The following is a 19,821-nucleotide window of genomic DNA, read 5'->3' as shown; positions in this document are numbered from 1 at the left end:
CATCGAGTGTGTTATGTGCCACGCCAGTATTTGTAGCCATGGTATATTAGATAAATTAAGATGAAAAAGATAAATTAAGATGAAATATGGTCCTTTCGAAAATTTTTTTTAAAAGTTAAAAAGAAGGGGAGAGTGGGTGGAAGGCTTTGAAAGAGGTAAAAAGTGCTTGGAAGTACAAAGAAAGGAATAGATATTTGCAACCTGAAAAATTAAAAGAGACTGAAGCGGAAGTAGCACTGCAGTTATAAATTATGCTAAGCTTGTTGTTATGGGGCATAACAGAATGGAAAGAAATTGGAAACTCTGGCCCAGACATGGTGGCACTCTGTAATCTTAGCATACCAGGAGGCTGCGATGGGAGGATCACTTGAGACCAAGAGTTCAAGAGCAGCCTGGGTAACACAGCAAGACCTCTTTGCTAAAAAAAAAAAAAAAAATTAGCCAGACATGGTGGCATGAGTCTGTAGTCCCTAAAAAAAAAAATTATCCAGACATGGTGGCATGGGACGCTGAGGCAGAAAGATCACTGGAACCCAGGAGTTTGAGATTGCAATGAGCTATGATGAAGCCACTGTACTCTAGCCCAGACAACAGAGCAAGACTCTGTTTCAAAATAGCAAAAATTAAAAAAAAAAAAGAAATAAAAGAATCTACCCTAAATTCAATGGGCTGTGCTGTTCCATTATTTTTCCTTTTCACTGCGCTTGTGAGTTTTCTTCTTTAGGTAGCTCACTGTTAACTCAAACCTTAAATTTTACTAGGATTTATTTTGTATTCAGGTATTTTCTTTGGTACTAAATAATCTATAGCCTTTGACCTCTTGAAACTTGTTATCTAGCAGGATAGACAGACCTATACATAATTATTTATGGTATATTATGGTAAATATTATTCTGTCAGTATTAAAGTGTAGAGGAAGAAGTAATTCATTCTATCTCCAGAGTTTAGAGAAAGTGATGCCTAGCGGTAGCATTCCTTCTCAGCTTTAAAAGAAAAGCAGATTTCTTTGGGTAGAGAAGATAAAAGTTATAAAATATTTTTATATAAATTTAATTTCATATTTAATTTGACTAATTTGTCATCCTGAGAATGAAGTTATAAGAAAGCCAATGTATCAAGTCTACAGAGCTATACTTTTCAGTCTGTATTTTCAAAAAATTCTTTTTGCTTTCATAGGAATCACTTAGTACTTTTTTCTTTTGAGACAGAGTCTCACTCTTGTCCCAGGCTGGAGTGCTGTGGCATTAGTCTAGCTCTTGGGTTCAAGTGATCCTCCTGCCTCATCTTCCCAAGTAGCTGGGATTATAGACGCCTGCCACAACACCTGGCTAATTTTTTCTATTTTTAGTAGATACAGGAGTATCACTCTTGCTCAGGCTGGTCTTCAACTCCTATGTGCAAGTGATCCCCCTGCTTTGGCCTCCCAGAGTGCCAGAATTACAGGCTTGTGCCATCGTACCCAGCCAGGAATCACTTGTAACTTATTCACTAGACTGAATGTCCCCATTGTCCAAATTGTCAGGAGAAGGGACCTGCTTCCATCTTACCCTAAGGGATCTGCAGAAGAATCCAGTTTTGCTATTTGAATTTATAAGCTATAAGCCCCCACATGGAAACCCTTATTATATTGGCATTTACTTGTGCAGATAAATTACATTTATAATAATTGTGCACATATGTGGATAGAGAAACATTATAGGTTTGTGAGAAGGGGCCTTGACATCTCTAACGACACTGATGTTCCCTGGGCTTTTTAGGATGTTACCCTTTTTCTCCGCATTCTTGCAATGCAGGCGCCCAGTCTCCTTTTACCTTTAACACTAAACCTGGTTTTTTCTCATTCATCCACATCTTTTTCTTTTTAAAATTATCAACACTTCTTATAGTGTTAAAAAAGAAAAAAAAAAGAGGGGGCCGTTGTATAAGTTTCATCACTTATTTTTTTTTCTTCTCTGAGATACAGGATTATGATGTTTGCAGCCCTGGCTTATGATGAGTACTAAGTGAGATGTAATGAGTAAATATGATGTGAAATGCAGAACATGCAAAAGAAAGATGGGGCCTCTTGTCTTTTTCTGCCCTTTCATTTTTAAGACATGGTTTTTGTTGAAAATGAATAGAAAAAAATTAAAAACTCTCACTTTCTTTTTTTTTTGAGACGGAGCCTCAAGCTATCCCCCTGGGTAGAGTGCCATGGCATCACGCTCACAGCAACCTCCAACTCCTGGGCTCAAGCGAGTCTCCTGCCTCCGCCTCCCAAGTAGCTGGGACTACAGGCGCCCGCCACAACGCCCGGCTATTTTTTGGTTGCAGCCATCATTGTTGTTTGGTGGGCCCAGGCTGGGGATTTGAACCCGCCACCTTAGTTGGTATGTGGCTGGCGCCCTAGCCGCTTTAGCCACAGGCACCGAGCCAAAACTCTCACTTTCTAAAGAAAACTTCTGCTAATACTCTGAAAAACTTGCATTTATCTTCAGTTTTTTTGCTTTCTAAATTTTTTTTTTTGCATTTTTTGGCCAGAGCCGGGCTTGAACCTGCCACCCTGGGTATATGGGGCCAGCACCTTACTCCTTGAGCCACAGGTGCCACTCTTTTATTTTATTTTTATGAAGGTAATTTGTGCATATCATTTACACAATCAGCATCTACCACAGTCCCTGCTCCCCAGCTCACTTTCCACTGCAACTGACTTCATTACTTTTTTTTATTCTGGTTTCTAACTACATTTTTAAAAGCAAGAGTTTTTTTTTTGCTATTTCTTGATTTTTTCCCCCTCAATTTCAGAAACTGTATTGTTCTCCCATGAATGATGGTTATCATTCTTATTCTATTTTCATACCCATGTTTTCCCTCCCACCTCTCGTCAAACACACACAGATACTCTTCCTCTTTACTGATTGTATTAATAGAACCATATCCCTATTTTTGGTTAAGTTGATATTCAGTATGTTTACATTTGTATAACTTTATAAATATTGTTTTTCCCCATGTTTTCTCCTTTCCCTTTTTCTGTTAATACTTCAGATTACGTGATAAATCAGATCTTTTTTAAAATAAATATTTTTAGCATTATTTGTGTGTATCACAATTCTTAATCTTTAGAATTATGTTACATTTTAACTTTTTAATTTTAAATTTTAAACTTTTTCATCAGGGATTCTGGTGCCTCTCTTGACAATGCATTTTTAAATTATTGCTGTTATTATTTTTGACTGGCAAATCATAATTGTATGATTTTATGGGGCATAATGTGATGTTTTGATATATGTATAGAATGTAAAATAATTAAATCGATCTAATTTACAACATCCATTGCCTCTCTTACATATTTTTTATGTTGAGATATTTTTAGTTTATTCTTAGTTATTTTGAAATATATAATACATTAGTATTGCCTATAATTACCACTCTGCTATGCAATAGTTCTCAAAACCTATTCCTCCTCTCTATGCAAAACTTTGTACCCTTTGATCAAAAATTCTACGCCCACCTTCCCTGCAGCTTCTGGTAAATCATCATTCTACTTACTGCTTCTATGAGTTCAATTTTATCTGATTCTACACAAAAGTGAGATCATAGATTATTTTTCAGTGTTATAAGTAAAACTGCAAATATTATACTAATTGCAAACATTTTGATTTGTGTGAGCTTGTATATAATATTTTTTTTTCTATTAAGAAATAGTCCTTTTAACAGTTTCTTCATTACCTCCTACAGTTTGTATTATTATTTATTACAACTGGTGCACGAGGGGGCAAAGCTTGCAAGCCTGGCAGAGAGGATCCGAAAAGAGATCCATGGGGATTGTCAAGTCCTAGTCATTTCTTCCTGAGACTGAAAGAAAAACAAACGCTTGGTGGTTAATCATTATAGTCTATGACAGACAACCACATCAGTGTTTGGCCTTAAAGATTATTAGGTTGCCACTCTACTTGGGACTTTTTATAAAAGTCTGCTTTTATCACACAAGTGGAAGAGTTGATACTCAGTAAATAAATATGAAGATTATTGATAACAGAGTCATTCATCTTACAATTAATATGTGAAAATACCTCCAGAAAGTATTTTAGCTATAGAGTGACAACTACTATTTCTTTATTGTTCTGTGGAAACTAAAGCAGCAAGAATTTAAGTGATTTTGTAGAAGTTTAGACTAGAAAAACCTTAGTAGATTTAACTTCTTAATCTTTTCATTTTCCAGTTGAGGAAATTGCTGCCCAAGGAAGATATATGGCTTTCCGTAGTAACACAATTAGCCATCCTCATGTGCCTTGTCCAGTTGGATGTTTCTTGGGATCATAACTTAAACCAAGAGACAATCGCACGTCTTTATGAGATAGAGTTATATTACAAAAGCCTTGAAGGGGAAAAAGCCTCAAATCGTGAATTGTCACAAAATAAATGCACTCCTATGGTCACTGCCCAGGTTAAAAAACAGCTGGACACTAGGAATCCAGCCTCCTGCCTGGCTTCCATTATGGCTCCCTACCTCCCCTCTAAAGCTAACCACTGTCTTGACTTCTGACACCACAGTGAAGCTGCTTTTCAACTTTATATAAATAAAATCACACGATAGGTATTCTTGTGTTTCTGGCTTTTTGCTTGTACATTCTTGTTATGTTTCATTGAGTACATGGTGAAGATGAATATACCGCAATTACTTTGTTAGTTTTGTTATTGGTGGACATCTGTGTTGTTTCTATTATAGACTGAGGCTATGCCAAATACAATGCTCCTGTAAACATTTTTTGTTCTTTTGGTGAACAATACATATACCTTCCTCTGTTAAATTGATAATACCTGGAAATGAAATTGCTGGGTTATGGAGTGTGCATATGGTTACAGTTAGAACATACTGTCAAATGACTTCCCAGAGAGTTCACAGTCTAATCTCCTACCACAGTGTGTTAGAATCCATTCTAATGAGCATATAACGGTACCTCCTTTTTAAAAACTTTTTCTTTTTCTTTTATTTTATTGAATGGTAACTATGTACACTAATGCACTTCTGGGGTACAGTGTGGGATTTTCACATGCAATCTGAAATACTTCCATCAAACTGGTCAACACAGCCCTCATGTCATTTTCTCAGTTATTGTTTTAAAACGTTCACATTCTACTCTTAGAAAGATTCACTTGTACCCCTATAAGATAAACCTCAGAAGTGATCCCTCCAATCCCCCTCCCTCCACCCATTCAATTTTTATTTTTCAAGACAGTCTTTGTCACTTTTGGTGGAGTACCATGTCATCATAGCTCACAGCAACCTCAAACTCTTGGACTCAGGTGATCTTCTTGCTTCAGCCTCCCGAGTAGCTGTGAGTACAGGTGCCCAACACAATGCCTGGCTATTTTTTAAGAGATAGGGTCTTGCTCTCGCTCAGGCTGCTCTCAAACTCATGAGCCTAAGCAATCAACCTGCCGTGACCTCTCAAAGTGCTAGGATTGTGGGTGTCAGCCACCATGTCTGGCTGGTACCTCATGTTTTAAATTTGCACTTCTCCTGATTGCTAACAAAGTTGATTACCTTGTATATGTTATCAGACATTTATTCATTTGTTTGTGAAATGCCTGTTGAACGTTCGGACACATTTTCTTTTAGGTTTTACTTTTTAAAATTAATTTTTAGGAGTAGTGTTTACGTATTTTGGATTCATGCCTTTGTTAGTTATATGTGTTGCAAAAGCATAAATCCATCCTTATGGCGCAAGGTAGGTGTTGTGTCAATAATCTTATATTTGCCCTTCCAGATTTTTTTTTATACATCACCCTGTTCTCTGCCCCAGGAAGCAACCTGTCACTTACATGTAAGTGTGATGGATTTAGATGAGGTATAGGAATTTCTTTGCATCTTAGGAGCTGAAGTCCACTAGGATATTCTTGGTGTTAGATTCGTGACCATTGTTACTAGCAGCTATCTAGGAAGTCTCTTCAGAAATGCTCCTGTCATACTTGATTGCTGTTGTTGTTTTATTTCTTTGTCATGATATTATTTTAAGAATGCCAAACCTAATATACACTTGGTAGTGACCAGCTCTTTTTCTGCAGATGAAATGTAGGAGAATTCTGCATGCTTTTACTTTTTCTTTAGGTATCTCCCAAGAAGAAATATTTGACAATATTAGTTGGGCAAAAATCTAAAATATTTGGGTATTTTGAGATTATATGTAAATCTTAACATTAGAGATAGTCCTTAACTCAGTGAGGCATCTAATAATTCATTGAGTCAAGCTGGCATTGATTTAGATTCTTTAGGCTATAATAGTTTGAGTATCCTACATTACTACCTGGAGTATATATCAACTGAAGATTTTTTGTTTTGTTTTGTCTTTAGAGTCTCTGTCACCCTGGGTAGACAGGGCTCCTGGGCTTAAGTGATCTTCTTGCCTCTGTCTCCCAAACAACTGAGACTATAGACGCCCACCATAATGCCCAGGTACTTTATTTTTAGTCAAGAGGTGGTCTCGCTCTTGCTCAGGCTGGTGTCAAACTCCTGAGCTCAGGCGATCCATCTACCTCAGCCTCCCAGAGTGCTGGGATTATAGGCGTGAGCTACCTTGCCCAGCGTTAACTGAATTTTGAAGAAGAAACAAATACAAGAGATTAAGGTGATTTTCTTTATTTAGTCTTAGTAAATTCAGTCTAATGTCAGTGCTTCCATTTACATGCTACAGGCAAAGCCGATCTGCCATTCACTTAACATCATTTGGTAAATTTTAATTTTTGGCAGATCTCTTTTCTTTTCATTCTTAAGGGAAAGAGATAGCTCCCAATTTTTGTTATATTTATGAATTGAAAAAATAAGTGTTGAATTTATAGAATAATGATATTCAAGGTGATCCCAAACCATCATTAACTCCCTGGCAGTATCTTTGTAAGTTTCACACAGCCACATCTCTCACAGCTTTCTGTTTCACAACCGAAGAATCCAAAATCACCAACCTTTACTTATCAACTATAACCAGTATAGAATACTCTAGCTACAAATATGTGAAACTGTTACTTGGATGTGTTTTAAAGAATGTTTTAGAATCTCCCTTGCTATATAACTAGAGATATATTAGCATTTCTCTTCAGATGTAATTTTTTAAACTCATTTGAAACTATTCACAGATAGAAATTTTACTATTTTGAATGCTGATCTCAATATGAAATATAGAATCCACATGTTACACAAAAGTATTGATGATAGAACATTCAATAATCAGGATGCTATGAATTTTACATTAAAATTTAATTTATGTAGTAAAAAATAGAGTTGTTATAGCTAGAAAAAAATACTTTCAGAGGCAGCAGACACCGTTGGTGGAAATGAACAGTTCTACCTAGAAATGAACAGTTCTACCTGAAAGAAAATCCAGGAAGTATGAAAACTAGACACCAGGATACTTAGTATATTAAATTTAATCAGAGATTACACAGAATATGACATGAAACAGCAGTTTACTAGAATAATTATAACCTACGACACATGAAAACAGTTTAGAAAATGGATTAACGTCCTGCTCTGACAGTAGGCTTCTTGGAAATATAGGTATAGAATCAGACAAATTTACGTGTCATTTGATGCTGTCTTCGCTTATCACCAAATCAACGTGAGCCAGTAGTTTTGTATGGAATTAAGCAGTAGACACATTGATTAGGTAAACTAAATCTCCTCTAGTGAGACTGTTAACTTCATAAAGCCACAATAACTATTGATACTTTGGTGAGCATTTTAGATGCAAAAGCACATTCCTCCTAACAGTTGGAAATACAGCTTAGAAATACTTTGTGGGACAGTCCTATGATTGTCTAAAATAAGAGTGCTTGGCTTGTCACGTATAATGTTCTCATTCAGTGACAAATGTGCATTTACACATCAGAGACTAGAATCATAGAGGTTAATTCTGGTGGAATTTTTAGAGAAATCTCATCCAACCATATTTATGAAAACAGGAATATGTTAGGTTATATTTCTTTGTTCCACAGGGTATACTGACTCGCCTAAGCATCTTCATTCTCCATTCTCCGTTTCAATCATGTAGTTACAAAAACTGTACATTACAAACAGTATAGAAACAAGCTGAAAAGAATGAGCTACACATCCTGATAATCATCTATATGCAGTTAAATTTACAGATATAAAAGAAAATATAGCCTACTCCCTTATAGTGCACAGTTACTTTTTAGATACAATGTATCGCTAGCAAGTGGCTGTGACCACCAACTCTAGTTGTCCTCAGCACAGAGGATAAGAGCAAGATCTGTTCGGTACAGCTTCCCTCCATCCGACAAAGCCATTATGTTCTTCTTGTATGTTGGAATATTGTTAATATCCAGTTCCTGTATAGAACATAAAGGGCATTGAAATCTGGTTAAATATGGAAGGTAATTAACCACTGTCGAGTGATAAAATAGATGAAAACTGCTTGTTCCATCAATCCATTAACAAAAGAGCTGGATTATGTCCTTAAACAAATGTGAATAATCACAAATTTGTTTTAAAAATCTATCTGTCACAGATACACTGATTTAAGCCAGAACCGAATCAAGTTAAGAATTGAAATCTATTTCTGTTCCTCTATAAATTTTTAAAGTAGATTTCCAAAATGGGTGTGCAGTTGCTTCCGGATGGATCCATGAAGTCTGCTTAAGAAACAAGTGGCACGGCAACTAAGTTACCTGTTTATTCTTCTCACACAGGTCCTTCAGTAAAGCATCCAGCTCATTTTCATCTATGTATCCATTGCCATCCTGAGGGAGGAGAAGTAAACAGTATACAACAAACTCTGTATAGAACAGGGGAGCGGGGGATGGGGTGAAACGGACATAACTGCCCAGAAAATCTCCCTTAAACAATCTCCCAGCTGTATAGTTGGCAGATGTTATAACTCGCTTTGTCAGGCCTCAAAGCTGCAAAATGTGTGAGATAGGAGTCGCCTCTCATTCAATACATTTGTAAAATGCCTTGAATATTTCACGCTACATTTAAACACCTCAGAAACTTAACATTTATATAATACTTTGAATATTTTATGTTATGTTACATTAATATCATCTCCTGTTGAAGTAAGTAAATAATCATAAATATATTCATATAAGTGAAGACACAGAGGCCTGGTGATGCCATCTATATGGCCCCATGTTACACTAGGCAGTGGCAGAGTTGTACCAGACAAACCAAGCATGTGCCTTGGAGCCATCACCAGCAAGCTTTTCTCACACATGGGATGGTGCCGTCTACTAGGAAGGAGGACTGTGCTGGACATTTTCATCTAGCTTTATCCTCATTCAGCCCTGCAGAGTGAGTATTATTATTATCTCTTATTTACAAATGAATAAATTGAGGCTCAAAAGAGTCTGGCATTTTGTTCAAAGCTTTATGGCAGATAAATCACAGTACTGGATTTGGATCAAGGTTTTTATGCTTTTCCTATGAAAATAATAAATTGGTTGTGTAGTTTTTTTTTTTTTTTAGATGGAGCCTCAAGCTGTCCCCCTGGGTAGAGTGCCATGGCATCACAGCTCACAGCAACCTCCAACTCCTGGGCTCAAGCGAGTCTCTTGCCTCAGCCTCCCAAGTAGCTGGGACTACAGGTACCCGCCACAATGCCTGGCCATTTTTTTGGTTGCAGCCATCATTGTTGTTTGGCGGGCCCGGGCTGGGGATTCGAACCCGCCACCTTAGGTGTATGTGGCTGGTGCCTTAGCCGCTTGAGCCACAGGCGCCGAGCTGGTTGTGTAGTTTTAATAGCCCATTTCCCCCCACATTCTTTTTATAGATAAGAACACAATTTTAGGGCATCCAAATAAAAAGAGAAGTTAAATTGTTCCTGTTTGTAGAAAGCATGTTTTTTTTACATATAGAAAACCTTTAAGACTCCACAAAACTGTTCTATAAAGTTGCAGGATACAAATTAAAAAATAGGTTATGATAATAAACTATCCAAAAGCAAATTAGAAAATCATGTTTTCAACAGTACCCAAAAGAATAAGCTAGGAACAAACTGAGGTGAAAACTTGTACACTGAAAATGACAAAACATTGAAAAAAGAAGTTAATGAGGACCCAAGCAAATATAAAGACATTTGTGTTTATGAATTGAAAAGTTTAATGCTGTCAAAATGTCTACATTATTCTACAAATTCAATGCCATCCTTTCATAATACCAATGGTATTTTTTTTATAGAAATAGAAAAACAATATTAAATTTCATATGAAATCACAAAAGGCCCCAACTAGCCAAAGCCATCTTGAGAAAGAAAAACAAAGCTGGAGGCAACAGACATCCTGATTTCAAAATATTACAAAGTTACGTTAATTAAAACAGTATGGTACTGGTATAAAATTAGACACAAACACTAACGGAAAAGAATAGAAAACACAGAAATCAGTTCACATGTTTATTGTTAACTGATCTTCAACAAAAGTGGCAAAAAAGACAAATGAAGCAGGGATAGTTCTTCAACAAATGGTGTTGGGTAAACTGGAAAACCACATGCAAAATAATGAAATGGGAGCCTCATCTTATACCAGAAAAGAAAAATCAACTCAAAAGGACTTAAACAGTAAGACTTGAAACTATAAAACTCCTACAAGTAAACATAGGGGAAAGCTATGACATTGGTCTTGCCAAGATTTCATGGATATGAAACTAAAAGAAGGCAACAAAAGCCAAACTGAACAAATGAGACCACATCAAGCTAAAAAGCTTTGGCACATCAAAGGAAACAATCAGCAAAGTGAGAGAGGAACAACTTTCTCACTTGAAGAGAGTGAGAGAGAAGAAAATATTTGCAACCAATGTCACACAGGGGTTAAATCCCAAAATATGTAAAGAACTCCGACAACTCAATAGCAAAGAACTAATAATAATCCAATTAAAATGAGCTAATGACTTGAATAGACATTTCTCCAAAGAAAACATACAGAACAGTCAACAGGTATATGAAAAAATGCTAAACAAAGCTTATCATCAGAGAAACAAACCACACAAGATATATATCACCTAACACCTGTTAGAATCCTATTTTCACACAGATGCATTGGTGAGGGTGTGGAGAAACTGGTGCCTTGTACACTGTTGGTGGGAATGCAAAATGGTGCAGTCACTAGTAAAAACAGTATAGGGATTCCTCAAAAAACTAAAAAGAGAACTACAAATGATACAGCAATCTCACTTCTGGATATTTATCCAAAGATTTAAATTCAAAATGATTTGATGAGCTATTAGCACTAGCATTTTAATATTCATTGCTGCATCATTCACAGTAGCCAAGATGTGGAAACAATGTAAACATTCAGCAATGGAGGAGTGGATAAAGAGATTGTACTACATACATAAAATGAAACATTTCACTGCCCTAACAAAGAAAGAAATCTTGCCATATGTGACAATTGAGGACATTATGCCAAGTGAGACAAGCCAGTCACCGACAAATACTGCATGATTCTACGTATATATATAAAATAGTCAAATGCATAGAAACAAAGTAGAATGATGATTTCCAGGGCTAGGGAGGAGGAAATGGGGAGGGGGGTTACTAATCAATGGGCACGAAGTCTCAATTATATAAAATGAATATGTTCTAAAGATCTGCTGTACTTGCTTTTCTCTATAGTTACAGTATTGTATTTCACGCTTAATTTGTTAAGAAGGTAGATCTCATTGTAAGTGTTCTTACCACCATAAAAAGGAAAGATAAAAAAGAATGAACTTGTACCTGATCATACAGCTCAAAAGCTTTATTGAATTCTTTCCCACACATTTTGATTCCCTAAAGACAAAGAGAGCAAATGTTAAAACACTATAAAATAATTCGATGTGTTTCCCTTCTAACTTTTCAAGGAAAATGTTATTTAGGTAGAAAAAGTTAAATACTTAAATACCTGAAATTTAAGAAGAAAATTCTCCTGCACTGGTAGTAACCTTTTTGAGAGAAAAAAAATCATATGTATAGATTAAAGTTTTTGAAAAGGACCAGCTTATTACAACAACATTTTCATGGTTCCTAAACTCACCTGGCCATCTCTGTTAATTCCAGCTTCCCGTCATTATTTGAATCAAATAGTTTCAGCTGAAAGACAGAACGTCATTATTCTAGCCATTCGAGGGATGATTTATGGCACAAGGGAGATGAACTTTCAAAATGAAGCTGTTTATCAAATACTTACATACACAGTAACATTTTGAAACTAACTTTTTTTAGCTTAATTCAAATATTCAGCTCTATAATTTGTATCCATTGCTAGAGTTTATCATAATACTATAGAGTAGTAGCTGTCTCAGCTATGCTTCCAGAGGACTGTCATTTGTTTTTACTGCAACTACGTTCATAGGTGTATGAAGACGTGGGATGGTGTCTGGCAGTATTTGGGCCTTCCAGAATCTCTTCAAACAATGATATGAAAATAAACAATTTGTTTCACCTTCTGAGAGCAAAGACTAGCATAAACAAAAGCACTAAACAAATAAAATGAATAAATTCTTACAGAATAGAATTTTTAAGTAATTTTGAAGTGTTTTAGCAGGCCTGGGCCAGGTTTGAACCCGCTAGCCCCGGTGTATGTGGCTGGTGCCCGAACCACTGAGCTACAGGTGCCGAGCCATTAAGCGTGTTATTTTCCATGAAGTATCTATTTTCTAGATACTCAGTGAAGCTCCCTAACTTCCCATTGCACTTATCTCAATGTACATCACATACCCAGACACTTCCACATCCTACGCATATGGGGGAAACATTCATGCTTTTAGAAAGCAGCAACTATTGCCCTAACAGGTTATACAGAAGTAGCATATGCGAACTATTTTAAATATGAAAACTATATATACTAAATGTGTGGGAAAGTAGCATTTTTTTTTTTTTTTGAAGAAAGGAATATGGCCAAGGTTGTAATGAATACAGATTAAGAGGAGGAAAGGGAAGCCATTCTAAGCTTTGAGACATTCTCTTTTTCTCTTTTTTGGCCAGGGCTGGGTTTGAACCCATCACCTCCAGCATATGGGGCTGGCACCCTACCCTTTTGAGCCACAGGCCCCACCCCAGGTTTGAGATGTTCTAAGAATCTTTTGTAGGGGCCAGATCTTTTCAAGGTCCTATACTGATAAGACATTTTTAATCCATTGACCATAAATTCTAATATTGTTACATTGTCTACAAAGATACCGGACAGATTGCACAGTTTAGTGCCCATGGGGAATTATTTCCCTACATACATATATTTAAATTTTAATTAGTTCTTGATTAATTTGCTTCCTGGATTTAAACTGGTTTATGACATTTAATCAGATAAGTCAGGCCAATCCAACAGGGGAAACCTCCCATCTGAGTGGTTTTTGAAAGGCTGCTTCAAATTTCTACCTGGAGTTTTTTCTTTAAATAGGTATCCCTTAAGATTGGAACAAAATAGGAAATTGAAAAATGCAGGTTACTGTCCCTTTTCCAAAAGTCATTCGGAGCTGAGATTTGCTCATTGTGACACAGAGAAAGTCTCCCCATTTGCTTGCTGGTATGGTTGTAAATGCAAATGTAATAAGGAATTAACGATGACCATGAAAACCTTCTTGCTAGTTTTGTAACTAAATATTAGATCCACTTTACACTAAATAATACTGTTTAGTGAATAAGGCAATAGTAACGTTCTAGTGTTCAATTTTACACAAATGAATGTGGGCGGAGAGGATGAGAGTAAACATTAGTTGCATCAAATATAATCAAACCCTTGTAAGATTATTTCTCAGGATAATTAAAAAGTCTAACTTCATCAAACTGATATAAGATAATAGTTTTAAAATACATAACTATGTTTTATTTAAATCCATGATATAAGAATTCACAGTACCATCACCATACTTAAAAGCACGGGTAAACAGATGTATCTCCTAGTCGTTGTACTTCTGTAATGAGTCAAAATGAGCAAACTTCATCCAGATGAAAACTAACTTTATGGACACTGGTTTATTTTATCTAGAACCTCACTAATTTATTTTTCCATTTTTCCTAAAATATTGGTTGTCTATGTGTGAAGCACTTTCACGGTCCTGTTATCAATATTCTACAATAAATCTTGGTTATACTATTTACTAAAGCACGAGACTCAAGATAGCTTTAGATTTTCTCATCCATAGTATCAATACGGTAGCCTCATATGAAAAAGTCAAAAGAAAGAAGATTCATTTTAAGTCAATAAAGTAGCTGAAAATCTGCTCTTCTTAAACTCTAACAGCCTATGATTTCCTGAGCTGTGACAAAAATGGATCCAGAACCTCCACATGAAGTGATTTTTTTAGTGATACTAGCAGTTCCCAGGCTAGCAGGATAGGTTTCTATAGCTTTCTTCTCATGCTGAATTTGTATGTAAGTTGGAACAGAACCTATTACCTGTAACAGCTTCCATGCTACGTGTGAGTCATACATCAGTCAGATGTTTGTAACTTGAGGACTATCTGTATAAACTATATATACATATATATATATATAAACTGTAACATGTATGTATACGTTTTATAATTTAGTGACATACTGGTTTTGTAAAAAAACCTCATGTTTTGTCAGATCAATTACAGCACATGAGCAGGGAAATGCTCAGCTATTATGTGACCCTTGAAGCCAGTGTTTACAGTACTCCGCTTCACAGGATGTAAGCATCTGCCAGTATTTTAATTTTCAAGGGAAATGATACCTCTGTGCGTGTGATGCCCAGACATGCCCCTATGTAGCCTTGAGAATTAGCAAGAACATGACAGTATTTCATGAGCTCTTGGCTACAGTCTTTTCAAGATTGGTCTTACCATGAGGTCTGTATACTCGGCTAACTTTGTGTCATCAACAACCTTGTTTGCTTTTTCTAGCAGGTCTTTTAGAAAGTTCTGTTAAAACAGAAAAGACTCATATAAATTCAATTGATAATGTACAGTCTGATTCCACTTTAGCAAACCTTAACACAGAGCACACCAGGGATGCCAAGGAAGTCCCTTTTGGAAGGTGGGAGTAAGTGAGGGGAGGAACTTAGGAGACAGACACAGCCATGTAATACCCCTGGCATTCCAGCCATGGAACTACCTTTGACAGGTAACCTGTCGTCATTTGTGCTATGCTTTTACAATTTCCATTACAGGAGTGTCTGTGTGCAAATTTGAATGAAAAATTTTAAAAGCAGCCAGCCAAAGGCTGTATTTCTACTTCCTGACATCTCCTGGGACTTTCCTGCAAAAAACATAGGAGCCTTTCTCCATACGTGGAGAGTGGTGAACATGTGTACCATGGAGAGCAGCCAACATGTGTACCATCTATGAAAAATTATCTGTAAACCAGATGGAGATCTACCTTTCATTTCAAATGCATTTTTTACCCTTAGAGGCTGTATCAACGTATCGGTTTATAGCAGTGTGCATCTCAGTTCTACAGAGGGCCAGTTGGTTAGTTCTTGGTTTGATGCAGTCCAAAGCATGCTGGTTAAAATGCTGCAACTGACTCAAAGTTGGCCACAGATGACGTCATCAAATCCTTGATGAATATATGCATCACATTGAAATAGAGATCAATGTGGGAAGGATGAAAAAAGCTGATTATTAACTTGACAGTTGGAGGTTAGGAGTGAGTTTAATTTTTTTTTTCTAATAGAGACATAAGTCAAATAAAAGCTTTACAAAGGCTTTCCATATAAATGACAGTGTAAGTACTTAAGCATATAATAGTCTTTCATTCTGTCTAGTGCTGTTCATTCGTAGCTCCTTTATTTTCTCAGAAAAGGAATTAATGTAATTATGAAAAACTGAGCAGATACTGTGCCCTGATATTATTGAAGGATTAGCGTCCTTTGGTTCCCCAGTAGTTTATCTCCCTCCCAAATGTACCAGTTCTTCTAGTCTGATTTGACTTCATTGTTTTCACGGAAGGAGATATTTTTCTTGGTTTGATAAGTTCTTTTTATTCACTTCAAACATTCTACTGTAAGTGAAGCATGGAAAATTCAAAGTTATCTATTGGGGGGAGTTTTATTTTTGAGTCTTATGAAGCTTTTGTCAGAGATTAATTGGGTTAAAAAGCCTCATCAGAGACTAAAACGGTGGTCACAAAAATAGCCTGGGAGAAACCTTGGGACGCTGAGATTCAAAGTCGTGTCTGAGCGCAAGAAATGTTTTACTCTATTACAGATCTTAAAATTAGCTTTCTTGAAAGATCCATTAAAAAAGAATGCCAACTTATCTTCAAAATTCCCCAGGGAAGAGGACTTCTATTTAGAATCTCTTTCTGAGAACAAAATTTAGAACAAAGAAGGAGACTTGCAGAATATTTTGAGGTCAGTATTGGAAATGAGCTAAGGTTTTCATTATGAACTTGAAATGATTTTTAAAAGAGTATTTTTGGTCCAATTGGATAAAAACACAATAGCTTAGCTATCACTTTGTGGGTTGCTGAGCTGCAAGTTGGTAAAAGACACACCTTTGGTGACTTAAAATGTTTATATTGTCAAGAGGCTGCTGTTAAACACTTTGTAGCAATTGCCATGCTACAAATGTCGCAGTTCCAGCTCTAAAACCGTATGCTACTCAAACCCCACTGAACTATGACTTGGAAACCGATATTCTTATTTCCCCCATGTAGCAGCAAAAGAGATAGCTGTCAACGAATTGAGCTTCTAAAGCACGTGGAGCTTGTGGCTGGAAAAAATCACTAGAATTATCAGATATTCTAGGTGCAAATCTAGATTATTTTCCTAGGCAGTTGTGTGATCTTGAAAAGTATCTAATTTCTTTGACTTTCAGTCTTTCTATTTGTATATAAGGCATGATAATAATACTTGCACATTTTCCGTAAGGATTATATGTTAAAAGACGTTCCAAGCAGCTCGTACTTTGCCAGCAACATAAGAGGTGCTCAGTAAGCATTAACTCCCTTCCCTTTTCCTCACTCTGTATTCTGAAGGGAGAGAAAACAGGGTCTTTCAGACTGAGACATCTTAGGGATGATTTGAGGCAATGAGATGAAGGATACTGCCGGATTTCTGAAAAGCTAGTACATTGAACACACGATAATATAATTTATTATGCCTTACATGTCACAAAATCTTTCACGTGCAACCTATTACTTGGGCTTCACAATAAATCTGAAAGGGAAGTATTAGTATCCATATTTTAAAGATGAAAAAATCAGAACGATGTCGTGATTGTCTCTGAGGTAAAATCTGATTTCAGATTTTTTTTTTTGCCCTTTCCTTTGCAACCTCCTCAGAGAGATAGGAATTGAAAAATTCATTTCAAAATTGTAGTTCTTCCAAAAGTTGAATTATAGAAGAATTTTATTGTTATCGTTGCTGAGAGGCAGTAGGTCGTACAGACTGTCTGAGGGCCTTGGAGGCAGACAAATCTGGGTTTAAACTTTGCAGCGCTGTGCCTTCTATCTGGGCGGCCTTTAGTCCATCCCCTAACTTATCTCAACCCTGTTCCTCAGTGGGGTGATAGGTCTCATAAAACTCGTGCGAAGATTAAGTCAGATAATGTGCGTAGTTAGCATATAAGAAGTACCCCATAATTCTGTCCGTGTTTTTCTCTTGTAAGGGAACTCTATTTATATAGATGTTCCATCTACAAAATATAATTTCAACTTTCAATGCAACGAGTGGCTTATTTGGCTTATATAAATTGCCTTACGTAATAATTTGTGGACACCCCAGAAAAGACCAGTTTCTTGCATTGCTGAGCAGAATTTCAAGAAGCCCTTGAAGTCTCTTTTTGATCTGGTACTTCATTCACCATGCGGGAGAGTGGGTGAGAATGTGCCTCTGCTCAACAGGAGTTTCTTTTGTGGGAGCTTTTCTGAAAAAGCTGCGAATCCCTGAGCGGCTTATATGAAAAGAAAAAAAAAAAAAAAAAAAAAAGAAAAACTTAGCTCAAGTTTTTATTTGCTTACCTTCAGCTCCTCCGTTTCTATGAAGCCACTGTGATCGGTATCGTATTTTCTCCATGTCTGTAAGCAAGTTTGGATAAGGAAAACCAAACACATTTTAAAAAGCCAATAATAACTCTACACTCAGCAGCTTTCGTAAAGCGACAGCTTTCTTGTACCTTCATGAATTCCTCACAGGACTTCAGCTGCTGGCATCGAAAGAGCAGCAGGAAATTCTCTTCTGTGGGTAAGACATGAGCCAACTGGAAAAGATTGAGGGGGGGAATGAACGTAAGGAGAGGAAAACAAGTGGCTGCCATCACCTTCTGCTCAGTTCTCCTTCAGCCTGTTCCCTCACAGCGGCTTTATTGTCTAGAAAAGCAGGAGAGGAAAACCATTAGCAGCTTTCCCTTCCTGGTGCGTCGTTGCCACCAAGTTTCCAAAGCTCGGTGCCCTGCACGGGCTGGGTTCGGACTAACAGGGGCGCGTCTCTGGGCTGCACATGCGCACAGACTCCCCCATCACGCGCTCTGAGCCCCCAGATCGGGTCTCGCTCCTCTCCAGGGGTGCGGGGCAGCACATGTGGAGGCCGCAGATTTCTTGTGAAATGAAAGAAACATGAAGGCAGGGGATAGGATGGAAGGGAAAAAGATGCATTCGCAAGCTCAAAAAGTCAGTGATGAGACAAGGGAGATAAGCTGAAAATGACTGTAAGGCGGTGGAAAGAGAGGTGGAGAATAAATGCCCCATGGACAGTGGGAAATTGAACAGTAACAGGAGAAGTCGGCTCTCAGGTTGTTGATTTCTGCTAAAAGGACATCCACTGCGTGGATCCAGGGCTTGGGTTTATTTTAGATCTCCACTGCTTGGCTCTATGACACTTCCCCTCACATCTCATTTCATAACTTCAATACTCCACTTTTTTTTTTTTTGAAGATAAAAGGCCCCCAGATCTCATTTTATGACTAATACAATCTCTCTATTGCTGCAGAGAAGGAGGGAGTTGGATTGATGACCCCACTGTAGTCATGAGTTCTATTTCTGGCTCAGCTGCTAATTAGCTGTGGTCCTCAGCAACCCCTCAGCCATTTCTGGACTTCAGTTCCCTCATCACTAAGGTAAGGAGCTGAAATAGAAACCAACATCTTTTAATTTTTTTTTTTTTTTTTTGAGACAGAGTCTCACTGGTAGACTGCTGTGGCACCAGCATAGCTCACAGCAACCCCAAAACTCTTGGGTTCAAGTGATCCTCCTGCCTCAGCCTCCAGTATAGCTGAGACTACAGGCCTGCCACATGACCAGCTAATTTTTTTCTTTTTATTAGACTCAAGGTCTTGCTTCTTACTCAGGCTGGTCTGGAACTCCTGAGCTCAAGGGATCCTTCTGAGTCAGCCTCCCAATGGGCTAGGAGCTACTGTACCCGGCCTCCAACATCTTTTAAATGTATTGGGTTCAATTGCCTTCTGCTGGAATCCCTGCACTGTCATCATTAAAAAATGAACCCACACACTCTATATTTCATCTAATGTCCTGAAGTCAAATTCCCTGCAGCTCAAGCATGGACCCTCAATTCTGGATTTTAGTCTAAGAACCTGTAGTCTACATCACTCTGAAGATCAGTTAAGTTCTAAAACTTCTGTAAAGTTATAGGACAGACCATCATATCTATCTTTTTCTTACGTTTCATCCTTTTAGGTCCATTAAAAATTAAAAGTTTAACATAAAATGGATCATTCTACCATACATGCAGGCAATCTCATTTTCCTCATGCTATCCTTTGACTTATTTTTAGACCTTTGAAATAATATCTCAAAGTAAAATACTATCTCAAACTAAAAACTCAGTTCTTAGGCACAATATTGGGGGTGAGACTAAGTGATGGGATCAAACATTTTTTCAGGATGTTTAGTGTGACCGACTCAGAAAACATTTTTTTTTTTTTTTTTTTTTT

General features: G+C 37.1%; 1 protein-coding gene across 1 annotated transcript in view; it reads right to left on the bottom strand.

Annotated features, from left to right (window-relative positions):
* Nucleotides 1–6,603: 6,603 nt before the first annotated feature.
* The window catches only part of CALB1 (calbindin 1), a 25,227-nt gene continuing 12,009 nt past the window's right edge, over nt 6,604–19,821 (bottom strand). Inside the window, exons 4-11 of the mRNA XM_003782495.2 lie at nt 18,050–18,133; nt 17,895–17,951; nt 14,774–14,851; nt 12,004–12,059; nt 11,872–11,911; nt 11,706–11,759; nt 8,665–8,736; nt 6,604–8,325 (exon numbers count right to left, since the gene is read on the bottom strand). Coding sequence (XP_003782543.1) covers nt 8,212–8,325; nt 8,665–8,736; nt 11,706–11,759; nt 11,872–11,911; nt 12,004–12,059; nt 14,774–14,851; nt 17,895–17,951; nt 18,050–18,133 — 555 coding nt within the window. The 3' untranslated portion in view covers nt 6,604–8,211. The remainder of the gene's footprint in view (nt 8,326–8,664; nt 8,737–11,705; nt 11,760–11,871; nt 11,912–12,003; nt 12,060–14,773; nt 14,852–17,894; nt 17,952–18,049; nt 18,134–19,821) is intronic.

Source organism: Otolemur garnettii, unplaced genomic scaffold, assembly GCF_000181295.1.
Source record: "Otolemur garnettii isolate 467f Iridium unplaced genomic scaffold, OtoGar3 scaffold00004, whole genome shotgun sequence".
Classification (NCBI taxonomy): Eukaryota; Metazoa; Chordata; class Mammalia; order Primates; family Galagidae; genus Otolemur; species Otolemur garnettii.
The sequence above is the reverse complement of the archived record's forward strand: the minus strand, read 5'-3'. Positions and strand labels throughout refer to the sequence as shown.